This window comes from Pungitius pungitius, chromosome 18 (assembly GCF_949316345.1).
Source record: "Pungitius pungitius chromosome 18, fPunPun2.1, whole genome shotgun sequence".
In the NCBI taxonomy this organism is placed as follows: Eukaryota; Metazoa; Chordata; class Actinopteri; order Perciformes; family Gasterosteidae; genus Pungitius; species Pungitius pungitius.
In genome coordinates this window covers 1,010,888-1,036,996 of record NC_084917.1, presented here as the reverse complement: position 1 = coordinate 1,036,996, position 26,109 = coordinate 1,010,888, and the positions used below count along the sequence as shown (strand labels likewise).

At 45.5% G+C, this 26,109-nt stretch overlaps 1 protein-coding gene across 1 annotated transcript; it reads right to left on the bottom strand.

Annotated features, from left to right (window-relative positions):
• Positions 1 to 354: 354 nt before the first annotated feature.
• On the bottom strand, positions 355 to 22,751 carry LOC119226371 (NACHT, LRR and PYD domains-containing protein 3-like; the record flags this gene model as incomplete). Its single annotated transcript, XM_062558967.1, is given in 9 exon segments — positions 355 to 902; positions 1,022 to 1,068; positions 4,788 to 4,961; positions 9,192 to 9,365; positions 9,469 to 11,257; positions 11,471 to 11,506; positions 11,791 to 12,069; positions 12,218 to 12,305; positions 22,638 to 22,751. Coding segments are annotated over 7 exon segments (3,042 nt in total), but the record flags the coding sequence as incomplete, so codon positions are not given.
• Between the last annotated feature and the right edge of the window lie 3,358 nt (positions 22,752 to 26,109).

Genomic DNA, 26,109 nt, shown 5'->3' with positions numbered 1-26,109 from the left:
CTCACTGGATGTTTTTTCTTTTTCGGACCATTCTCTGTAAACCCTAGAGATGGTTGTGCGTGAAAATCCCAGTAGATTAGCAGTCTCTGAAATACTCAGACCAGCCCTTCTGGCACCAACAATCATGCCACGTTCAAAGTCACTCAAATCACCTTTCTTCCCCATACTGATGCTCGGTTTGAACTGCAGGAGATTGTCTTGACAATGTCTACATGCCTAAATGCACTGAGTTGCCGCCATGTGATTGGCTGCTTAGAAATTAAGTGTTAACGAGCAGTTGGACAGGTGTACCTAATAAAGTGGCCGGTGAGTGTATGTGGTGAGCAGAGAGGAAGGTTCTCCACCAGGAGGAGACTCTCCGTCCTACAGAGGACACAAAGACACTGAGGAACCAGAACCAGAACTGAACCAGAACCCAAACCCAGGATAAAGAGGTTCAGTGAATGTGGTGCTGAAGGTGTGGAGGTGGATCAGTGAGTCAGAGGAGACTCTGTAGAAGGACAGAGAGCCAGCAGGACAGTCCACATACACTGCTACTCTACCAGAGGAGGAGGAGGAGGAGGTGATGGGTGTTACTGTCTCGTTGTGACGGACAGAGTAACCTTTATCAGAGCACCACAGAATCCAGGACTGATCATTCTCTCCAAACCAACAGTCATTGTTTCCTTTCCTCTTGATTCCTCTGTAAGTCACTGATACATAAACGTCTCCGCTCCACTCGACCTCCCAGTAACAGCGACCAGTCAGACCAGTTCTACACAGCAGCTGAGGAGCAGAGTCAAATCTGTCTGGATGATCAGGATGTGACTGAACCTCCTTCACATATGTCACCTTCCTGTTGTTGTCAGACAGTTTGAGGCTTCTGTTTACTGTGTTTGTGTCGATTGTGAGTTCACAGGAATCTGATGAGAGAACAAGACACAATACAGCTGCAGTTATTAATCATGTGTTCATCTAGTGACATCACAGAGGTGAATGAGTGATGTCACAGTGTGATGAATCCAACTCAAAGCTCACTTACACTTCCTCAGACCTGGTGTCATCCATCGGACTCCAGCAGGCTCCACCCTGAAAGGAGGAGGGGGGTCAGAGCAGCATGGAGACATGGACATGACATCACTCTCATACACACAGCTTGGTCCTTCATGTCCACATGGACCACCTCTTCTTCTTCTACCACAGACTGTCAGTCGGCTCCTTCAGCACCGACAAGGTGGTGGAATATATTCATGAAATAAAGTAGATGAATGTAGAATAAATTATAAATGTACCTGTCACTGTACTTTCATCCAATGTGAATTAAAATGTGAGAAATGACGTCATGCTGCAGATCAAGCTTCATGGGACGTGTGCAAAGGAACATTAACATTAAACTGTTTAATAACCAAATATAAAATGAAGCAGACCATTCAGTATTTACACAAAATGCATGTTTTCATGTTTCAAAATGAACAAACACATGAACTATGAACACAAACCAACAGAAGAAACACACTAGTTAGTTTATTTATTCACTGGTTTTTCACACCACAGAGGCACCGACTGCTGACGTCACCTTCTGCACTATTACTGTGATATTACACAACATCATTATGTGAATACACTCATCCATCTTCAAATGGACCCCTGTGGTTTCATCCTCCTCTTCATCATATGAATCTAATCCATGAAGCTCTGAAGCTCCGTGATCTTCATCGCTGCTCTCACAACTCGCTCAAAGTGTGTCGCAGAATGTCGACTTTCTCTCTGCTGTTTTCTCTCTCTGAGCAGCTGTGAACCAACGAGTGACGACTGACACCAAGGTGCCACCAATGATCTAATTCAACATGTGAGCCGTAGTCATGTGATCACAACAGATGAACACATTATCCATGATGGAAGCTGTAAATCTAGCAAGCAGGCAAAGCTTTTACATATAAATATATCAGAACCAGGCTCAGGAGATCCCTCTCTCAGCAGCACCTTCTCCTGCTGATACTCACAGATGTTCTGCAGATGCTGCACAGTGAGACCTTCACAGAAGTGTTCTGCTCTCCTTGTGTGTGTAGATTGCTACACAATTCAGTCATTTAAATGACTACAGGAGTCAGGATGAAGCTCCAGATGCTTTATTGTGCAGCAGCGACGTGCTCGGATCAAATGGAAGTAAAAGTCACACAGAAGAACACGATGAGTGAGAAGTACATGAAGTACACACCAACTGAAGCGTGTGTAGATCCTACACTTCTGTAGCAGCCAAATGTAAAGTGCAACAGCAACAGGCTGCAGATACAAAATGAACCTTTACACTAAATACTGATGGAGAACATATGAGTAAAATAGGATTTCTATGCTAAACAAATACTTGCAGACCAACACATTAGTGATGCGTCCATGAAACGGCTCTGAGAGCTGCTTTGGCTTTTTGTTTCTCTGAGTGAACGGAGCGTGACGTTCATTGTTTGATCGTTGTATTTTCGGGATCTTTGTCATGTGTATGTGTGACTTTCTTTCTTTTTGTGCGTGTTTGTAGCCGTTGGTTCCTGGCCGTGGGGGGGTCGGTTGGTCACAGGAGCCTGAAACCCTCGACACGGATGAACCACGCGGTGTCATTGATGAGTTTTAAATAAAACCAAGCACTGTCAAAACAGGTTCTTTTAAACAAGGCCTAGGGGGGAGGCGCAGGGGGGGGGTCCCCGGGGGGAGGCCCAGGGGGGGGGGGGCCCAGGGGGGGGGCACAGGGGGGAGGTCCGGGGGGGGAGGCACAGGGGGGGCCCTCTACTCCCTTTTGTTGTCTTTAAGGTTATCAACAGATTCTATTGTATTTGATTCTATTTTATGCTTTTCTGTTCTACTCCATTTCTATATTAATCACAAGAAAACAGATAAATAAAAACCAACAAAACCAAAACCGAGCCGTCCCTTTGCATCTGTGTGGATTGAACATCTTTCAACTTCAGGCTGAGCTCAACGTGGTGAACACCTGAAGAACTTGACCTGCAGGCACACGCTAGACTGTCAACACACTTGAATGATAATTGAATAATCTCAGTGAGTGGAGGCCCCGATCACACAAACATGGTGATGAAGAGCTGCTCACACTCTCAGGGTCAAATGAAGAACAAACAGGAAACACCAACATGTGCAAACAGGGGGCTGCAGGCCAGCTGTCACACGTCAACACATGCGTCACCAAACATCCTGATATGCAGTGAACTTGTGAACAACGGGAGGCGTGATGAGAGCCTGAAGGGATGGACGTCCCTCTGCTCCAATGGGGCTCTCTGATTTTTATCTTTTTGTTGTACACTTTTTAATTTATATTTTGTTGTGTGATTCTGTAAATTTCTGTATGTTGTTTCACTTTAAATTAGTTAAGTATTAAAAAGTTCATTTGGAAGTAGTTAAACGTTTGTTTTTGCACTTATTAATTTTTTGTATTACACTGTAATGAGTGTATAAATAAAAGTGTATTTATATTTAAAAAAAACATTTGATATAGTGCATCTCTGATGTTTATAACAAATCAAAGCGTTTAAAAACCGGTTTTAAAATTGAGCATGTTATTATTTAAAAAGTACATGTATCACTACCAACACAATGTGATGAGTGAGCGAGCTGACTGTACCAAGATGGCCGCCGTGTGCGGACGTTCTACACCCCGCCGTAAGACATCTAGCCTTCATTTATATCTATACTTAAAACTACCAAAGGCGTAAACGTCCTTTTCCAGGGCAAAAAAATATGCAAAAAGGAACACAGCTTAAAGGGCCCAGGAGGGGGCGCCACTCCCCCCCTCCCCCCCCTCCGTCCTGAGGGAAGAAACAGACTGAGCTGCTGCAGAAACTACTCACGTGGTTAGGTAATAGGAACACAAGAGTATACTGAGATCGATTTAATAACCATGTGACTATAATGCAACTTTAGTTTGGGTTCTGTTACTTAACTTATTGTTACTAATGCACACACACACACACACACACACACACACACACACACACACACACACACACACACACACACCATCGTATATTCGATTCATTTCTACAATATAGTTGATACTAATCTTTATGTCTTCATTGTGAGTTTTTCTCTGTTGACATTGGTTCTTTGAGGCTTTGTAGTTCTGCGTTGAACCATCTGATAGAAGCCCAGAGTGAAGCATCTTCATCTACCAAACTACCTTGTGGAGTTACAGTGACCACTGTCATATTATTCCATTGGTCCATCCAGGCACATGAGTGAATCTAAATGCTTCTTTGTAATCATCCAACACGTTAAGTGTATGGATATTGGGTCTGACTGTGACACTGCTGTTCACATCCTGTCTCCTAGCAGCAGTCTACACTGGTTTCTATCACCTGTAGTCTGTAGGTAAAGATGTTACAGCTCACGTGGGTCTGCAGCAGCAAAGCACTGCCTGAGCCCCCATAGAACTTTGGTCCAGTCCTAAATAAACCTCTATGGGTTCTGACACATCAGGTCCAACATCAGCTGTTGGTTCTTCACTGAGCATCACCTTTAGTTTCAACAAGTCCACTCGTATCATCCAGGGAACTGTCTCTTAGTGCAAAGCACCAAAACCTGGTGAAGCTGAACTCCTTTAAAAAACCAAACATTTCTGAGGTGACGATCCATCGAGACAGTTTGAAAAGATTCTTCCTCTTACTGTTTTTCTTTTAATAAGAATGTCTGGACTAAAGTACAACACACGCTGGAGGCAGATGACCAGCATCTAAACACCCATGTGTTTAGATGCTGGTCCTCTACAGACTGATGGTCTGTGGCTGCAGCAGGCCTTCTCATACCTGAGAGTCTCCAGTCTCCAGTGTGGATCCTCTAGTCCAACTGACAGCAGCTTCACTCCTGAGTCTCCTGGATGGTTGTAGCTCAGGTCCAGCTCTCTCAGATGGGACGGGTTGGAGCTCATGGCTGAGGCCAGAGAAGCACAGCCTTTATCTGTGATCATACAGCCTGACAGCCTGCAGACACACAAAACAACACACATGTCACATGATCTGAGGGAGCTGCAGTACAGAGATACTGTCGGCTACTGAGGGGTCACAGTATAATGGTTACTGACTGGTTTCCAGTCACAACTAAACACCCACTAATGTACATCAACAATTAGATAATATTACTGATAACTCAAAGCTGCTTGTTCCTCCCTCTCTGAAAAGCACTCGGTGAGATCGTGACTCTACCTCTAACACTGATCTCAAGATTTGACAGTGGCCAACAAACAAAATTATAGTACTAACACTGCTTATTGCTAAATCACAAACAATTCAATATGCTCATCAATCAAAATCTTCTCTCAGCAACTGATGAAAGTAGCCCATAAAAAAAACTGAAAACAGAGCATCACCAATTTCACAGTGAGATAACACTCGTATTCGCAAGGTACAACACAAGGTATTCGCTAAGAACTTTAATTTTCTAATGGCTTGTGATCACTTTGTACAGTGACGTTGCGGCCACATGTGTATTGGTGGAATTTCTCTATGCTGAAAACCTCTGCTAAAAACTCTTTTTCTATTTGGGCATAGCCCCCTCCATTTGTGTAAGTGCCCTCGCTTGCGAAAGCGACTGTTTTCCCCATCTGCATCAGTGCTGCACCCAAACTTGTGTCTGAAGCGTCACACTGTCAGCTCCTCCTCAGGGTTGTAATATTTCAATACTGGAGCATTCGCTATTGTCTCTTTCAGGTTGAGGAACGCCTCCTCATGTTCTGTTGTCCATGTCCACTCACTGTCTTTGTGTGTCAGCTCTCTCAATACCTTGCATTGGTCTGAGAGGTGAGGGCAAAACTTGGTGAGGTAATTAACCACACCTATAATCCTCTGCTCTGCTTTTACATCCATCGGTGCTGGCATCTGCCCGATGACACGCACTTTTTCAGGATCTGAATATTTCTGCATTTAGTTTCATGTTCTTTTCCCTGCATCTGTCGAGAAACTGTTTCAGTTGTTCATCGTGATCACATTCCGCTTCCTCTTGTGTCTCCCCTTGTCCTGTGATCAGGATGTCATCCGCAATAATGTACAGACCGGGTACATTATCCAACACTTGTGTCAGCTTTCTCTGGAATATTTCAGGGGCCGGACTTATCCCCATCGGCATCCTCAGCCATCTGTACCGTCCAATTGGAGTGGCAAATGTTGTCAAATAGCTGGACTCCTCCTCCAGAATCCACTCTTGACATCACACACTGTGAACACTGTAGCTTTTGACAAGTCTGGTAGGATGTCCTCGATGGTTGGAAGTGACTGCGCTTTAGTGCTTGTTTCAAGGGTTTGGGATCAATACAGACCCTTGTTGACCCATTCTGTTTCTGTACTACCACCATAGCACTGATCCAGTCTGTGCTGCATTCTACAGGAGTGATTATCCCTCTGTGTTGCAGGTCTCTAAGCTCTTCCTTCAGTGGTTTCATCAGGGCCACCGGAACCCGTCTCTTTGGCAGCTGCACCGGCACATCCATCTCCAGTGAAGACGTCAGCATAACTTGTTTTGATTTGTTCCATCGTCCACCCTGCTGTCGGTGTTCCTGCTGTGATTATACTGTCTATTGTCATGATATTCTCATGGTGTACTTTAATCAGTTTCATCGCCTCACTGGCTTTCCTACCCAGCAGAGGCACCGTCCGTATTCACCACTTGGAACTCCAAGCGATATTGTTTGTGATTTCTTGGATTTCTTATTTTAATGTGACATTTCCCCATTGGCCTCAGCTTGCTTTTGTTGTACATCACTAATACACTTTTAGTGTGTTCCAGCTCGGTGTCTTGATTCAGCAAGTTAATGGGGATGATGTTGCAACTAGCACCACAGTCTATTTGGACTTTGACCATGTCTTTGCCTACTAGCATAGCAGCATAGAGAAGCAGAGTGTCGTCTTTAACAGTGTTGATCTCTTTCACATCCCATTCTCTCTCTGGGTCTGCATCTCTGCCCGAGTCTGTCTCCACTGCCTCCACTTTCTCAGTGTCTGTCACAGTGATACATGTTATCAGTGTTGGGAAAGTTCACTTTCTACATGAACTAGTTCAAAGTTCAGTTCACAAATTTTAAAATGAACTAGTTCAGTTCATAGTTTAAACTTAAATATTTGAACTAAGTTCACAGTTTCAACTAGTTCAGTTCTTTTTTTCCATATGTTGCTGCAAGCTTTTATTTTTCTAAATGATTGCCACAGCCCAGAACCACAGACAGCAATTATTTGATCAGTTTTAACACTGAAGCTTGAATCCTTATCCAACCAGGGTTTACATTCGCATTGAGGGGATTGCTGCTTTAATGTTGCTGTCCATTCACTCCACACTAGCAGCAGCTGCAGCGTTCCCCCCTACAGGACATTCTCAACACATGCTGCTTGAATGGTCTTTTTTAAATAAAGAATAAAAACACGACAGTTATCATTAAGGTGCAAAGAAAGGTCAGATTCCTCCCATCCTCACCGACCTTGTCAGTAACTTCATAAAACTCATTTAAATTATTATACGCCGTCTCTTTGCTACACGCAGCTGTCGCCTCCAGGCATTTCTTTTTTTTTTGATGACGCATGCGCGGTGCGACGCTGGAGGCTGGTGTTGCCAGATTGCGTGTTTTTTCCGCTACTTATTAAAGCGCGTTTACGGTGTGTTTTCTATAGAAATCTGGCAACCTATTTGAACAACGTTCAATGAACGCGTTCAGGCACAACACTGCATGTTATATCTTCATATTCATCACTCACATATTCTGTTGCTATTGTAAGCACATGTTTCTTCCTCCTTTGGTCTGGTTTAGCTTTACATTTGGCTGCAAAGTGGTTCTCTCTGCCACACTTTGCACACTTCTTTCCAAACGCCGGACATTTCTGCAGAACTTACACTCCACTGTGTTGTTCCCTTTCCACTGGTACTGTGCTCCTTGAACGGCATGCACCTCTTCAGCCATCGGCCCGGTGATGGTTTTAATGTTCTCCTTGGAGAGCTCTGCTGCTCTGCACAGTCGTAAACATGTGTTCTCCTGCAGCAGTCTTCCTCTCATAATCGTGTTGTTACCACCACACACAATCCTATCACGAATGAGCGAGTCTCAAGGTCCCAGAGTTGCATGTTTTGGCCAGCAGTCTCAGTTCAGTGACATAACTGTCTTATTTTCACTGGCGTTCGACAATCTCGTTCACGCTGGGGTTGCGATGATCATCACACTCTGTGGTGATGTCCTCTATCTTCCATGCATCCCAAGCTGTGTCGCCCATCAGGGGATCCAAACGTTCTCTGCCGCTCAAGATACTGAACAGTTTTACCTTCTGTTTATCGTCAGCTTCAGCCATTGTCAGATCCACATACAGGACAAACTCATCCCTCCAATTCTTCCATGTTTTACAGGGGTTGCTGGAGCCCAAACACAACGTCTGTGGCTGCTTAAGTCCCTCCATGGAATCACACGGCGGTCGCGCGCTAGCGGCTCAACCATCAGTCAGCATCAGTTAACTCTCTTCTGATCGGAGAAAACTAGTACGCACTCAGACAGAGTCCTCTTCATGTTATGGCGTGTTACTTATTCACAAAGAAGGGTACACTCTTCTTACAGTCTCACCCCACTGGGTTATAAACTATAATAAACTTAAACTTAGCGTGTACGGTACATCGTGCTCGGTCCGGTTACACAGGCGGTGTTCCAACATCAACAGTCCGTGTGACACATGGAACTAAACGATGGTTTCACCTGTAGTTCCTATTGTTACAATCAGGACCACAGAGAGCCTTTACATCTTCCCCCGAAAACACAAGACACACCTCTTTAAACTCTACTTTGACTCAAACAATAACAAACTGTAGCACTAACAAATCGTAGCACTTTAATTGTACTTATAATGGCACTTATCTACAACCTGTTTTGAAACTGCTTATTTGACGAAAATGGTACTTTCTTGTTACTTGTTCTTCTGAGTTTGTATCTCTATGGTTGAAATGCACTTATTGTACGTCATTGGATAAAAGCGTCAGCTAAATGACATGTAATGTAATATCATGATTAATTTCAGTTATTTCAATGTGTAACATATAAGAAATCAACACTTCAACATCACACATGTTTATGGATATTTGGAAATTACATGTTTGATTCAAATTATGCAAGCAGAAAGAATCTTGAGAAGTTCCGAAATGTGCCATTGATATAAATAAAGACAGCAAGGGAACATTGATTGAATCCTGACTTGAGAGTCTCCAGGTCACAGTGTGGATCCTTCAGTCCATCACACAGCAGCTTCACTCCTGAATCCTGCAGGTCGTTGTTACTCAGATCCAGTTCTCTCAGACTAGAGGACTGGGAGCTGAGGACTGAGGACAGAGCTTCATAGCTTCTCTTTGAGAGGTGACAGCCACTCAGTCTGAACAACAATGAAGAAAACAAGAACATCTCAATAGAACACAAGTAGAAAAGATTTCAGCATATTTAGGTCACCACGTATCAATGTATCTCTCAGTACTTACAGAGCTTTGTTGGAGGCTTTGACCACTGGCAGCAGCCTCAGAAGAGCCTCCTCTGAAGCAGAGTAGTTCTTCAGGTCAAACACCTCCAGAACATCTTGTGATGACAGTAAGATGAAGACCAGAGCCGACCACTGAGCAGGAGACAGTTCTTCTGTAGAGAGACGTCCTGATCTAAGGGACTTTTGGATCTCCTCCACTAGAGAATCATCATTCAGTTCATTCAGACAGTGGAACAGATTGATGCTTTTCTCTGGAGACAAATTCTTGCTAATCTTCTTTTTGATGTACTGGACTGTCTCCTGATTGGTCTGTGAGTAACTTCCTGTCTGTGTCAGCAGACCTCGTAGGAGACTCTGATTGGTCTCCAGTGAAAGACCCAGGATGAAGCGGAGGAACAAGTCCAGGTGTCCATTAGGACTCTGTAAGGCCTTGTTCACAGCACTTTGGTAGAGATGTTTGGGTTTAGGTTTTTCTCTAAGGACACGTCGGAAACGTGTCCACGGGGAGGTTGACATCAGATTGACACCAGAGTTGATGAAGGTCAGATGAACATGAAGAGCAGCCAGAAACTCCTGAACACTCAGATGGACGAAGCAGAACACCGTGCACTTGTACAGTCCTCTCTCCTGTCTAAAGATCTGAGTGAAGACTCCTGAGCACACTGAGGCTGCTCTGATATCGATGCCACACTCTGTCAGGTCGGATTCATAGAAGATCAGGTGACCTTTCTGCAGCTGATCAAAGGCCAGTTTTCCCAGAGACTCGATCATCTTCCTGCTCTCTGGACTCCAGTGTGGATCCGTCTCAGCTCCTCCATGATACTTGTCCTTTTTTACCATAGACTGAACAACCAGGAACTGGATGTACATCTCAGTCAGGGTCTTGGGCAGCTCTCCCCCCTCCCTGGTCTTCAACTCCTCCTCCAGAACTCCAGCAGTGATCCAGCAGAAGACTGGGATGTGGCACATGATGTGGAGGCTTCGTGAGGTCTTGATGTGACAGATGATCCTGCTGGCCTGCTCCTCATCTCTGATCCTCTTCCTGAAGTACTCCTCCTTCTGGGGGTCAGTGAACCCTCTGACCTCTGTCACCATGCCAACATAGTTATGAGGGATCTGATTGGCTGCTGCAGGTCGTGTGGTTATCCAGAGGCGAGCAGAGGGAAGCAGATTCCCTGTGATGAGGTTTGTGAGCAGCACATCCACTGAGGAGGTCTCTGTGACATCAGTCAGAATCTCATTGTTGTGGAAGTCCAGAGGAAGTCGACACTCATCCAGACCGTCAAAGATGAACACAACCTGGAACTCTTCAAACCTGCAGATTCCTGCTGCCCTGGTTTCACTGAAGAAGTGATGAACAAGTTCTACCAAGCTGAACGTTTTCTTCAGCACATTTAGTTCTCTGAAGGTGAATGGAAATGTGAACTGTATGTCCTGGTGGTCTTTGTCTTCAGCCCAGTCCAGAGTGAACTTCTGTGTTAAGACTGTTTTCCCAATGCCAGCCACTCCCTTAGTCATCACTGTTCTGGTTGGTTCCTCTTCTCCAGCTAAGGCTTTGAAGAGGTCTTCTTGTCTGATGGTTGTTTCTGGTCTGTCTGGTTTACAGGATGCTGCTTCAATCTGTCTGACCTCATGTTCTTTATTGACCTCTGCAGTCCCTCCCTCTGTGATGTAGAGCTCTGTGTAGATCTCATTCAGAAGGGTTGTGTTTTCTTCTATAAAGATGCCCACAGACTGGAACTTCTTCTTCATCCTAGATTTGAGTTCATGTTGACAGTTGGCAGTATTCTCTAAATGAACAAGAAAAAAAGACAAAAACCAGATAGTGCTTTACTTTAATGGTGTAATATTTCCCTTGGATAAAACTATTTGTTGTATTTCTCTGCATTCCTATCTGAGGCTATTCAGAATACTGACTGTGAGATCTTGACAATCAAGAATTATGACCATGGAAATAATTGAAGTGTGCAATAAACAGGCGGTGGTTCAAAAAGTCTCTTCACCTTGACCTCTATCTCCTCCTGCAGGATTCGGTTCACCTGAAACAAGATGTTATTGTGATTACTTTGTGCATTTGTAGAGTGATAATAGCTGCTATATACAGTCTCTGCTCTAATTAAAACCAACACTTAATATGGAATTGTTCCTCTTATTGAGTGAACATCAGTTATGAGACTCAATTTATTCTTTGGTTTTTAATCCCTAATCCAAGGGTGGTGTCCTGCTATTATTAACATTTGTTCAGAATCAAATTGACGTTAATAATCTGTTGTATCTTTATTATACGCATCTGATGTCTTTGTACCTGTTTTTAACAACTTACCTGTTGGGTTAAAGTTCATTTTGGATAATTTTTCGGCCAAATTGTTCATTTTCATCTCTTCCAAAACCTTTATGGTCACTTGAACAGAGTCTGTGTCGTAGCATCGTACGATCAGGCCCACCGTGTCCATCCTGTCTGCGTTCTGCAGGTCACAGGGTGGGATTGATCGGTGGTCTGGGCTTGGATGGTTCTCCAGGTACCACTTGAACTCTTTGTATTCCTCCTCCTTGAGCTCCTTTAAAATGTTGAGGATGTCCTTCTTGACTTTCTCCATCTCTCCTTTTTAAAAAGACACAAATAAATATCAACCGTAGAGAACAATTACTGCTCTGCATTTAAAAAACAGCTTGTTTTAAAGATGGAGTTGTATTGGTTCATTGGTTTTGTTTCACAATAAAATAGAATTCTTCTCCCTCTTTCTAAGCACCTCTGATGAAGTCAGCGTCCTCTTGGTGGACACAAGTTGGATGAATCTGTGAATATTGGGGAAGTGTGAAGGTGGTTCACAGCTTCACCTGCAACAACAGTAATGCTGTGTTATTTGCATTCATCAAACAAATCAATTCATAATCAAAATAATTGTATGCAGCCAGGACCAAAGCTTTGATCTTTTGGAAAACTTGAGCGGTTTTGATTAAAATATTTATTTTCATTCTTCTATTAAATTCTTCCAGCTAAAAGGAGCGAGTCATCTCGAGTGACAGCTTAACAAAGAAGGTTAAAAACCTTCCTCAACCGCGTTTCCTTCAGGAAGCGGAGCCACTGTGGTAATTTTGAATCCACACTTTTTATACCAAATTCACCTGATTGGCAGTAAGACAATTTACGCCGGTGACAAAGTTCTGCTTAGTGACCTTTTTTGGATCCTGCTGCACAAACCACACAATAAGAGCAATAAACTCAGATAGTAGCGTTCAACAGCCACGTTTAAATCTGTGAACGACTGTGAACGCAGCGTAGCATCCATGTGATGGAGTCTGCTCCACCCGATCACGTGAACATGGTTTAGCGATATGACCACAAAATATAAACACAATCAAACAGGTACAGCTAAACACACACACTGTACAAGTCACCAGCTTGTGACAGCAGATACGTCTGAGCTTTCTGGATTTGGACACATGTAAAAGACCTCCAGTCATCCGTCAGCTTGTTGCAGAGAGCAGGACGTCTTTGACTGAAGGAACCCTCACCAGACCTGGATCTGGTTCTGGGTACAGAGACTAGACCTCTACCTGATGACCTCAGAGGTGCCAAACACATACGTTCAACTTCTCACTCAAGATCTGTGTGTGTGTGTTAGTGCACATGTAAATGTGTGTGTGGGCAGGTTCTTCTACATTGTTGGTAAAGATCAGGAGTCCTGACGTCTGATCTATGGAGGGCTTATTTGCACTTCCTCTCCAATAAGTAAAAATAATATATATATTCATATAGTAAGTATGTGCATTAGGTACTATAACGTCTTTGGAAAAGGTTTTTGAAAGGCCGTGTTTCATTAAGATTAGAAATATGAAGCAGTTTGAGTAATGTAAATATGTAAATAAATAAGTGAATTTGGTGTACTAAAAGTGTAGAATCATAATTCCAGTTTTCATGAAGGCAACGCGGTTGAGGAAACTTTTCAGCCTTCTTTCGAATCATGATGCCACGCCCCTCTCAGCTGAAAACACGCCCACTAAGCCACATCAGGGCCAAAAGTGAAAAAATGTAGCTTAAGCGCAAGTTCAGTCAGGAAGACAACCAGTCGGGCTCTTGTTTCCTCCCGGGTATTTACGCTATCAGCTGATTGGGGGCGTGCACATTTTGGTAACCAATCAGATTCTACAACTATTCGCTGGAGCCAATCACGTTGTTGCTGTCAAGTGTTTAAAAGTATTCTCCTCTCCGTTGGCTGTCAGCTGTCATTTTCAGCGTGTAGCTGAGGCGAAGCAAAGCAAAGCGTTCAATTAGCGGGTCCGGAACCACAGTGTTGCGGTAAACTCTAAACTCCGACTGGACGATGATCGATTGTGGAGAAACTAAATCAACATCTGAGCCGTCGTGCAGCCCGCCGAGGTACCCGTGTAGTAGCACTCGCCTACGAGGCGCAGCAGGAAGCAGTTACGCTAAACGTAAGAACGCGGTACCAAGCCTCCTCTGCCCAGGTGAGAGTGGGTAAGGCTCACAGCTGGCAGAGAGCGAGCCAACCGCACTAGGACGGGCGGAGTGAATCGGAAACAGACCATTATGTTTTTATGTAACGTCATTCACCATAAGATATAATCAAAGGCACAATAAATGCATTCAGCAGAGGGTACAGAACAAGAAGCAAGAGAGTACAAATAAGTAAGAAGCCCAACTACGAGTGCTTTATTAAGAGCAGGGCATAAACAGTCTGGTTGTTGCTAAGGGGTTACGTTAGATCTCTCTGAGGGAGCGACAAGCACCCGCTACGCGGGCTAACCGGGAGAACGCTACGCCCCGGACGGGCTCTCCAGCTACTGCGGGACATCGAGGACGGGAATCTCCTTCATCTCCAACGCCTGGGAAACACGCAGCATTCCGTCCAGCAAGCAGCATAGCAGCCTCTCAAAAGGCTAACACGCGGTAAGGCAAGTCGACGCTCCCCATCCACGTTAAACTGCTAACGTAACGACACGCTCAGCTGAAGCTCCGCGATGCAAAGCTATACCCCGGTTAGCATTTATCCGGCCGCCCTCTATGTGATGCTAGCGCAGCGTCTGGTTAAGTAAAGCACTGGTTAAAGTACCGCTCCACGGTGGAGAAACGTAGCCCTGGCGTTGTTTGTTGCGGTGTAATGTAATGTATACCCTGAGGGGGAGCATGAGCTAGACTCGTACCAGCTGGGTAGCGATCTCAGCGCGAACTACGGGAGTAATCGTTCTGCCACCAGTACCGTAAAGCTTTCAAGTCCTCAGGCTCAGTCCACCGAATTGACTACAAGGAAGGGATCTTCTACACGACCATAGCAGAATAACTGCTTCACCTGGACTATTCTATAGGCTATGATGTAGATAATGTATATGTCGTGAAAGCAAAGCAAGGACCAGACTTCAGACTTTAATCAAAGCAATATGACAATGTTTATTGGTGACAGGAGTATTCAGTCCTGCAGTCATACGTGCACGGACCTGTTTCAATCTGTCTAGCAACAGCACTGAAAGGGCCCTTAATACAAAGTGCGCTCGGAATATATAGTCCTTAAGAGCATTCTTGATTGGTTCACTATGATGGAGGCGGCTCCTTGTTTATGACCTTCGGAGAGCCCCATTGGAGCACAGGGATGTCCATCCCTTCAGGCTCTCGGATCATCACGTTTCCTGTTGTTCATGAGTTCACTGCATACTTGAGACAGTTTGTGTGTGAGACATGTTAGTCTCAAATATTCTGGTTTATCTCCATTTGACCTGGGAGTGCGTGTAGTTCTTTAGCAACAGGTTCACTCCATTTTAAGGCTGTTTTGCGGGTGAGCCATGGTCACCCAGTCCCATGTATGGACGTGACCCTGAGAGTGCGTGCAGCCTTTTTATCAACATGTTCGCGTGCTCCGGGTCATACACGGCCTCCACTCGTTATTATTATTCAATTATTGTTCAGTGTAATTGCAGTCTAGCGTGAGCTTGCATGATTATATTTAATCCTCAACATATAGCATAAATAAATACACTACAGGACCACTAGCAATAGAATAAAATAAATAATGGTATGTCTGTATGCAGGTACATGGGTTTCAAGGCTTTCAAGCAAAAGAAGTTAACAACTTGGACAGGAAGCTTTCAAGGAACTCTACTTTTCTCGACAGTCAACTGCGGTCTCTAGCCGTGCGGCATTGGGTTACCCAGCTCCTATGGCCTGTCAGCGACGCGTCAACCACCTGCTTTGGACATGGAACAGTCATTGCGGCAGCAAGAAATCTTCGGGTATGAAGTCCTAAAGCCTAGTTTATGGTCCTGCTTTTCAGAGAAACGCAGGGGCGTGTTTGGTTCCACCCTCTTGCGACCGATGTTCTTGCGGGATGCGATTGGTTGGCTAACATCCTTTCCATCCATCCTTTTCGCATAATACCAGCATTTTAAAAGGATGCTAAGCGATGAATCAGATTGAATTGCTTCTGTCGGAAGTAATGTGGAAATAGGACCACTTATTCAACCAGTCATTGGCAAACTACAAGGACACCCAGAGGGACTTTAATTCATGGCGGGAGATCTCTGCAAACGTCGGGTGGCTGGTTAAGGGGTCCGATATGTCCGCGAACGGTGGAAACAAATGAACAAACCAACGGCTTTCATACACCAGACGTCGTTCTCTGGTTCGTCTTCAACAAGGGACGTTGCTCCACTCTGCTGGCAGTGAAGTTCTTCGAAGCACGTGCAGGCCCCTTTTAGAAACACTAATTGGGACGAGTCATCGACACAATTGCGCGTAAGATGGAGCTGCATTCCAGCACCATGCAAGCTAAACTACACTCACAGCATGTTGACGAGAGATAGCGGTAGAGTGAGAGGCTCTTTTTCCATATGCTTCATCTCATGCGGACCTGCGTTTCCGTGCTGCTAGCAGGACATGGCGTCTTTGCAAACTGAATCTGGCAACAGGATCGGTACGGACAGAGCGTGAATGGCAGGGGTTTCATATGATTAGGGTAACCGCCACAACAGCGGTTCTGATCAGCAACTTGAGACAATGCAGGCCATCGTTTTTTGGGGGAAGTTCAGTCAGAGCCACAGCTGGCTAGACCATGGCCTCCTTTCTTCAGATGATGGCATTTAGGGTGACAATAGAGTGCAGCATTATAAACCGAGGTATCCCCTCTTCATCCCTGCCACTTATGGGACGTTGAACTGAGGCAACCCCTGCAGTCACAAACATCGAGGATGGTAAGTTGGGTTCAGGAAAGCTCTTTTCGTTGGGTGGTTGCCGGTGTAGCAGTATTTCTCATGCTGGGTGCTGCAGCACTAAATGGTTCCCACAATATAGGCAGGGGAGCTTCTCTCGTGTCCCTAGAAGTCCTTGCACGCACGAGGGTCAGACTCTCAGTAATCTGGGTCAACATGACAAGTTTGCAGTTCTAGGAAGTAGATCTTTCATTTGACCCGCCACCTAGGAGCAATTGAGGTTGTGGTCTTACGGGAACAGTCAAGCTAACATTGCTTCGTTGAACCTAACGCGACCATCTGGCGGACTCCGTCACGGCTCAGAGAATGTGGGGAAGCAAGAGGCAGCAGGTCTCAAAAACTGGGGTCATGAACAGAGTTGTGATCCTCTCGGCCACGGCAACTGCACTAGCACGTCGAATGGCAGCTGCTATCTGCTTTAGCTACTGTTAAGCATGTTAAACCCCCTATCTTCGCAGGTTGCGCACCAGCACTTGAGGTAGATCTAACCTGCGTTTTCTGAGCGCTCACCCCGGGAAAGATTCACTGGCAGGTTGCGCAATTTCCCGTCTCCAGACTTCCTATCGCCGCCCATTTGGCTCCGGACCTGACCCATGCTCAAAGCTCCACTAGAGGCTGACCATAACACGGTACTTGCAAAGATCCCTGAATCGGTAAAAGAACAGGCAAGCATGCATATAACTGGTGGTGGTGGTGTATTCCCTTCCCTTCCCTTGCGGGAAGGTCACTTCAGCGCCCCCTTACAGTGGACCGACATGGTTCCTTAGTGTCCCTTGGAAGAGAGGCCGTAGGGTCCCATCAGGAGGTCATCATGCAAAGTTTGTGGGCCATGTGTGTAAGACCCACCAGATGCCATGATTCAAGTGAGGGCCGTATGTGTAAGTCCCAGCAAGATGTCATCTTTATCATGGAGGGGCCGGCTGCGTAAGACCCAGCAGATGACATCATTCAAGTGAGGGCCGTATGTGTAAGTCCCAGCAAGATGTCATCTTTACTATGGCGGGGCCGAATGCGTAAGACCCATCAGGTGACATCATTCTAATGAGGGCCGTATGGTTAAGTCCCAGCAAGATGTCATCGTTGCCATGTCGAGGGCCGAAGGCGTAAGTCCCAGCAAGATGACATCATCCTAAGTTTGTGGGCCGAGTGCGTAAGTCCCAAGTTTCAAGGTCTGGGGCCGATTTCGTAAGACCCATCCAGGTAACCTTCTTTCTAGGTCTCAGTCTGGTTTACCCGGTGGGCGATCGGCAGTCCATTGCGACGTCCTATTCTGGGCTTTGACTCACCAGATCTCTTACCACTGTTTGACATCAACCCATGCAAGTTTAACTTCTGTCATGACTAACTTTTGGTGTTGGCTTAGGAATTTCACGACGGCAGTGGGTAAGGTATTTATTTATTCATTTATTTACTTACTTATTCGTAGAAATAAATGTCTTTTGGGGATTGGGATTATTGGACCTCAGTATCCCTACCTTCGGGAATAGTCCCTCAGGATGGAGTCCAATCGCCAAAGATTTGCACAAGTCATAGTTGATGCTTATGTAATAAACCATTGTTACTATCAAATAAGTCTCTCCTGATTGAAATGTAGCTTAAGCGCAAGTTCAGTCAGGAAGACAACCAGTCGGGCTCTTTTTTCCTCCCGGGTATTTACGCTATCAGCTGATTGGGGGCGTGCACATTTTGGTAACCAATCAGATTCTACAACTATTCGCTGGAGCCAATCACGTTGTTGCTGTCAAGTGTTTAAAAGTATTCTCCTCTCCGTTGGCTGTCAGCTGTCATTTTCAGTGTGTAGCTGAGGCGACCCTCCTCCACCCCAGTCACCTCCAGTGGGCATCGGCGTGGTTCCAGGTTCATCATCTAGTTGCTACTATTCCTATTCACCACCACCAGTGTCTGGGCTCCAGGGGGATTGGGATTATTGGACCTCAGTATCCCTACCTTCGGGAATAGTCCCTCAGGATGGAGTCCAATCGCCAAAGAATTGCACAAGTCATAGTTGATGCTTATGTAATAAACCATTGTTACTATCAAATAAGTCTCTCCTGATTGAAATAATATTTGAGTCTGAAAATGTAAAATTTCTAACTGAAAATATAAGGACCTCAAATATAAATAAAAATACATGTGAAAAACCAGCCTGAATAAACGTGGGAACGACACAAAGAGAGAGAGAGAGAGAAAGAAAGAGAATTATGCATCTCTTCTACCAGATCTTCAGACTTCCAGGAGACTTGAAATCGGATTGAGTATATTTTCTTTAACCAAGCTAGTCTGCTAAACTTGTTGTTGCTTGTGCTGTTTTTAAGTGAAACTTGACTGCTACTGCTTTATATGTTACAGTGTCTTGTTTTAAGCTAACTTGACTGCCAGTTGTTGTTGTTGTTGTCCACTGATGACCACAGCGCTTTTCCGTTCTCTTCATTGGTTACCAGTGGCTGCCCGCATCCAGTTCAAAACATTGGTACTCACGTACCATGCTGTGAATGGATCGGGACCAGTCTACATCCGGGACATGGTGAAACCCTACATCCCAACTCGCACACTTCGATCTGCATCTGCCAAGCTGCTTGTTCCTCCCTCACTGAGAGAAAAGCACTCGGCGAGATCGCGACTCTTTGCTGTCCTGCTCCCAGATGGTGGAATGAGCTCTCTGAGGACATCAGGACTGCAGAGAGCCTCTACATCTTCAAACTAAAGACACACCTTTTTAGACTCTACCTTGACTAAAACCGTAGCACTAACAAATGATAGCACTTAAATTGTACTTATAATGGCACTTTTCAATATCATGTTTTGTAACTGCTTATTTGATGAAATATGTACTTTCTTGTTACTTGTTTTCTGAGTTTGTATCTCTATGTGGAAATGCACTTATTGTACGTCGCTTTGGATAAAAATGTCATCTAAATGACATGTAATGTAATGTAATTAGGTGTTCAAAGTGCTTGCAGCTTTGCATTTGGACGAGTTTCAGCTGAGGGCAATCAACCTGTTGTTTACTAACGACGGGGGAGTGGTCAGCGCAGCCGTGTAGGGTTATATTCATCTCCGGCTTTGCTATCCAGCAGTCGCTTGACTTCCTCGCCCTCACTTAGACATGGATCACACCGGACAACACATCCACCCCAGCTGCTCTCTCCTCTTCCTTCTCCTTTAGCCACACACCCAGACCCACTAGCAGGGGTGGCCGGACAGGTTTACTCATTTCACCCAAATAGATCTTCTCCCCGTACCCCATACCTTCCTCCCCCCCACTGTCTTTTGAATTCCATGCTGTAACCATTACTCACCTGGTTCAATTAAACATTGTTGTCCTCTTCCGACCACCAGGCTCCTTGGGCCACTTTCTGGAAGAACTGGACATCGTCCTGTCAAACTTCCCTGAAAATGGCCCTCAGCTCATACTCCTAGGTGACTTCAACATCCCGACAGAGAAGTCATCTGACCTCATACTCCTACTTGCTTCATTTGCACTGACACTCAATCCCTCCCCTCCTACTCACAAAGCTGGCAATCACCTTGACAACATCTTTACTAGGAACTGCACTACAACTTACCTCACTGTAACTTCGCTGCATGTCTCTGATCACTACTTGTCTCATACTCCCTTCTGCTCTCACCAACTAACGACCCCGCCCCATCAATCGACTCTATACCGGTCCGCCGTAACATTCGCTCACTCTCACCCCCTCCCTGACCTCCTCCGTTATATCTGCTCTCCTCTCAACCGACTCTTTCGCACTTTTGCATCCGAACGTTGCCGCAGAGACTCTCCTAAAAACTCTGTCATCCTCTCTCGACTCGCTGTGTCTGCTGTTACGAGAGCCACTCTGTGAGCATCCGAAAGGAAATGGCGAAAATACAAACAATCTGATGACCTGCATGCGTTTCAGTTGCTTCTGTCATCTTTTTCTGCCTCCATCTCCGCTGCAAAAAGTGCTTTCTACCAATCCAGAATTGAGTCCTCATTTTCCAACTCCAAAAAACTATTTTCCATCTTCACTAACCTCCTCGAACCCCCCAGTCCTCCTCCCCCCTCCACCCTTCTTCCAGGAGACTTTGTCACCTACTTTACCAGAATAATAGCTGACATACGCTCCTCCTTCTCCAACCCACCTTCTTCCAGTTATATCGCACAGACCTCGCCTCAATCGCCCTCACTTCGCTATTTCACACCCCTGTCTCCTAACAAAGTCCTTACCTTGGTAACCTCTGCCCGTCCCACCACCTGCCCACTTGACCCCATTCCATCCCACATCCTACAGTCGATCGCCCCCGATCTTCTTCCCTTCCTCACATGTCTCATTAACAATGCTCTGTTATCTAGCTGTTTCCCCAACACTTTGAAGGAAGCAAGAGTTAACCCACTCCTGAAGAAACCCACCCTCAACCCTTCGGAAGAAAACAACTACAGACCGGAATCCCTCCTTCCCTCCCTGTCCAAAACAATTGAACGAGCCATCTTCAACCAACTCTCCTTCTACCTCCATAGTAACAACCTCCAGTCAGGCTTCAAGGCGGGCCATTCCACAGAGACTGCTCTCCTCGCTGTCGCTGAGCAACTCCACGCTGCTAGAGCCGCCTCGCTCTCCTCCGTCCTCATCCTACTGGACCTTTCTGCAGCATTCGACACAGTAAACCACCAGATCCTTATCTCCGCCCTTCAGGAACTTGGTGTCACAGGATCCGCGCTGTCTCTTCTCTCATCCTACCTTGATGGTCGCACCTACCGGGTATCTTGGGGAGGATCAGTGTCGGAACCTTGTCCCCTTACTACTGGAGTTCCTCAGGGCTCCGTCGTGGGTCCCCTCCTCTTCTCAATTTACACCAACTCCCTTGGCTACGTCATTCGCTCGCACGGTTTTTCCTATCACAGCTATGCCCGACGACACCCAACTAATTTTCTCCTTCCCCGACTCGGACACTCAGATGGGGGAACGGATCTCTGCATGTCTGACTGACATCTCCCAGTGGATGTCCGCTCATCACCTGAAAATCAACCCCGACATGACCGAACTACTTTTCTTCCCTGGAAAAACCTCGCCCACTCAGGACCTGACCGTTAACTTCGGCGACTCCGTGTTAACGCCCACTCAGAGTGCCAGGAACCTTGGCTTGACACATGACTCCCAACTCTCCCAGACTGCCAACATCGCAGCGACAACACGATCCTGTAGATACACGCTCTACAACATCAGGAGAATACGACCCCTTCTCACTCAGAAGGCGGCACAGGTACTGATTCAGGCTCATGTCATCTCCTGCCTCGACTACTGTAACTCTCTGCTGGCAGGTCTCCCAGCTACCGCCATACGACCCCTGCAGCTCATCCAGAATGCAGCAGCTCGACTGGTCTTTATCCTTCCGAAATACTCCCACACCACACCAAGACACACCTTTTTAGACTCTACTTTGACTAAAACACTAGCACACTGTAGCACTAACAAATGATAGCACTTAAATTGTACTTATAATGGCACTTCTCTATAACCTGTTTTGAAACTGCTTATTTGATTAAAAATGTACTTTCTTGTTACTTGTTCTTCTGAGTTTGTATCTCTATGTGGAAATGCACTTATTGTACGCCGCTTTGGATAAAAGCGTCAGCTAAATGACATGTAATGTAAGAGAGAGAGAGAGAGAGAGTGCAATTGCAACACAGTGATGAATCTACAAGCTGTTTTTCTTCCCATGTGAGCTCTCTGGTCCCTGCTGGGTCCTAGTGCCCCTCTGTCTGCTAAATTCTCCTCCTCATCAGTAACAGTCCTCACAGACCCCAGATCAGACTGCGCTCCTCTTCTTCTTCACAGTGTCATCATTTAGACTAACAGCAGCTTCTCTCTGCCTGCTCACACAGGCGCCATCTTGTTTACCAGCTTTAAACAATCACACGTTCACAACCATCAATGATGTCATTCAACCAATCACAGCTCCACTTACTGATCTTGTAGACATGATCATCCTCAGTGAGCAGCTCTCTCCTGTCCTCAGCAGCTCTGTAGACAAGGATCTCCGTGCTTCACTTCAGCTTCCATCAGACGGAGTGAAGTGAAGCTTGTTGGACCTTGTTGTCCTTTATCAGAGAGGGTGTGTCCTCACGTCACCATCAAAGTATGCAGTCTGACTGGTCCACTCGTGGGCCCGCGAAAGCACGCCTCACAGTCTGTATTACATACAACTTGTGTCAACTTTCAACTGTCCCTCTCCCCAAAAAATGGCTAAACGAAAGGTGGAATGGCAGGTGGGAGGCAGGTCCATGAACCTTGTCATTGTCCTTTTTGCCGTAAAAACCAAACCAACAAGTGAAGTGTAGCCGCTAAACCGGAAGTATGTAGATTTTCACAGTAACGTGCTCTTGGCTCTGATTTTTATGGTCCACAGATTGTGTTGCTTCAGTGAGCAGAGCAGAGACAGTTTATGGAGACGCAGAGTAAACGTCTTCACATCTCCACCAGCATGTGGCAGAATACGTGTATTTAAACCATAGATGTAATTATATTGAACTGTCCATGTTATTTGTCCAGGTCACATATGTCGAACTCGCGGCCCGCCGCCAGTGTCCGGCTGTCCGTCCAGTGCGGTCCGCCACCGGAGTGCGTACGGCCTGCCGTCAGCGAACCGTCGGTTGGACCACCCCCCCGTCAGCCAATCTCGCCGATCATCAGTGGCCTGCGTTCGGTCGAAGTTGGCAGTATCTGGACCGGACCTGAAACGAGTTTGACACCCCTGCTTTAGAGAAGCCCTGAACGCCCCTCTTTGTCACCTGGTCTTCTTCTACATGTGGACTAGTAGGGAACACGTGATGAAGCAGAAACCTTTGTAACAAATGTTGTGAAGAGTTTATATTGAAGAAAAACATCCACTGAGACAACAGAGTCTGATTTAAGAGTGTTTTTGTTATTCACTTTGATGATCAGGTTGAACCTGTTGGGGCGAAACCACTCACCCACATATCAGTCTGTGTGTTAAACCATTTACCTTCAGGACAAACTGCAGCTTCTCACAAAGGACATGTTGTAACCTTCAGGATTCTACTCCCTCATCACATGACACCTTGAACTGGCTCATAGATCTGCTGTGCAAAGGATTGTGGGTAAGAATGGCCACTAAAGAAGCCTGCTTGCATACTGTAAAATGTGACTGAATGGAGTACACACACTGGGGTTGTGTATCTGTGGACTCACCAAGGAGTTTTCAAATATGGGCTTTTAAATACTTAATAACACTTTTTCAGTTGGATGTAGTTAGTCTAGTTATTCAGTTATTCAGGTAACTTACCTGTGTACACTTCTATGCACTATCTGCATTTGTGTTACCTTTTCCTGTGAAATTACTGTACTATTGTATACTGTTTTTTTTCTACATAGGATTGAGGGTCAGGGACGACAGGGGGAAGGCCTCCTATGATCACACAACAGCAAGAGAGGGAGATAGTAAACATGGTTTTGACCAACAATGCTAAAACGCTTAAGCAGCTCCAAGCTAACGTTGTCAATAACCACGTCAATAACCACGCCATGTTCAACAATATCCATCAGGTCTCAACAGCAACACTGGCACGCATCTAATAAAAAACATACTCAAATGAAGCAACTTTATCGAGTACAATTCCGAAAGAGTGAAACAACTTTTACTGTAATATTTACATTATACTAGATCCACACTAAACTACACCATTTTGCCTGACTTTTTTCCGAGAGTTTTACAAATGGATGGAGATGGAGATCCAGCATGGGTTAATTTACTTAGATGAGGCTGGGTTCAACCTGACGAGAACACGAAGGACGGGAAGAAACTTCAATGTCAATAACACTCAGTGCAGCCATTACACAGAATGGGGTCCTCCACCGCCCATATGGGCCCTTACAACCCAGCACTCATACTGACATTCTTAGACCAACTGCACAACATAACAGCAGCAAATCGATCCGATGCAATACATTGTTGTCTGGGACAAAGTGTCTTTCCAGCACTCTGCTCTGGTTCAACTGGTTTCAGCAACATCCACATTTCACCGTCCTACATCTTCACCATACTCTCCATTCCTCAACCCTGTGTGTGTCTGTGTGTGTGAGTGTGTGAGTGTGTGTGTGTTTGTGACTGTGTGTGTGTGTGTGTGTGTGAGTGTGTGTGTGCATAAATAGCAATAAGTTAAGTAACAGAACCCAAACTAAAGGTGCATTATAGTCACATGGTAATACAATCGATCTCAGTATACTCTTGTGTTCCTAGTACCTAACCACGTGAGTAGTTTCTGCAGCAGCTCAGCTGCTCCTCCTCCTTTTCCTCCTCCTCATCCTCCTGATCCTCCTCCTCTCACTCTGTCCCACCACGGCCCCCGGTCCACGTGCCTCAGCCTGTTTGTCTCAGGAAATACACACGAGAACAAACATCATCATCATCATTATACTACTTTTTAGTTCTCACCTACAAGCGAATAAAAGCAACCTTCCTCCCCCCAGCTCTATTAAATATCCTATCATACTTAATTCTTTAGGATTTCAGAGAGTGGAAATTGAAAAAGAAAAACCCCTTAATCCCATATTTGACAGACAGATAAGAGAACAGGAGAAGGATCAGTCAAGGCATCTATGGGTTCCATCTGCTACGATGGGATGCCATCGTGACCTAGGCAAGGTCACAAGTAGTTCAGGAAAGTTCACACCCGAGTTCCTGAGAGACTCACAATATGCAGCTCAACAAATTCTCCCCCGACAAACACAGTTCACCCCACAAACCATCAACGCACTCCGCTTCACTTTCCTCAGCAACAAAAGAGGGACGAGTCCTTTCAAAATCCCCCAAACGCCGCCGCAATTCCCCGACTCCATCGGCCAGGAGGAAGACGTCAGCCTCCCAACCTCCTCCCAACTACTCCGGTCTCAGCACACGTAGCCCGACGCTCCGTCACTACGCACCGTGTGACCCCCACATATCCGGCCTTCACCAACCTCCAACTGGAGCGTTGCTGCTGGAAGGACTGAAGGAAAATGGAATCACTTTTCACAGATCGGACAAAAAAGGTCAACTTTTTGATTTGCTCACGTCAAACCGCCGAGGATTAAAAATGATTAAAAGAGAAAAAAGGAAAATCACAGTAAAAATAAATATATAGAAGCAGGCTTCTTTACTGGCTATTCTTACCCACAATCCTTTGCACAGCAGCTCTATGAGCCAGTTCAAGGAGTCACGTGATGAGGAAGTAGAATCCTGCTCCATGTTACAACATGTACTTTATGAGACGCTGCAAGTTGTCCTGAAGGTAAATAGTTTAACAAGCAGCTTCAGACTGATACGTGGCTGAGTCGCTTCGCCCCAACAGGTTCAACCTGATCATCAGAGTGAAGAATTTGTTACAAAGGTTTCTTCACGTGTTCCCTACTAGTCCATATGTAGAAGAAGACCAGGTGAC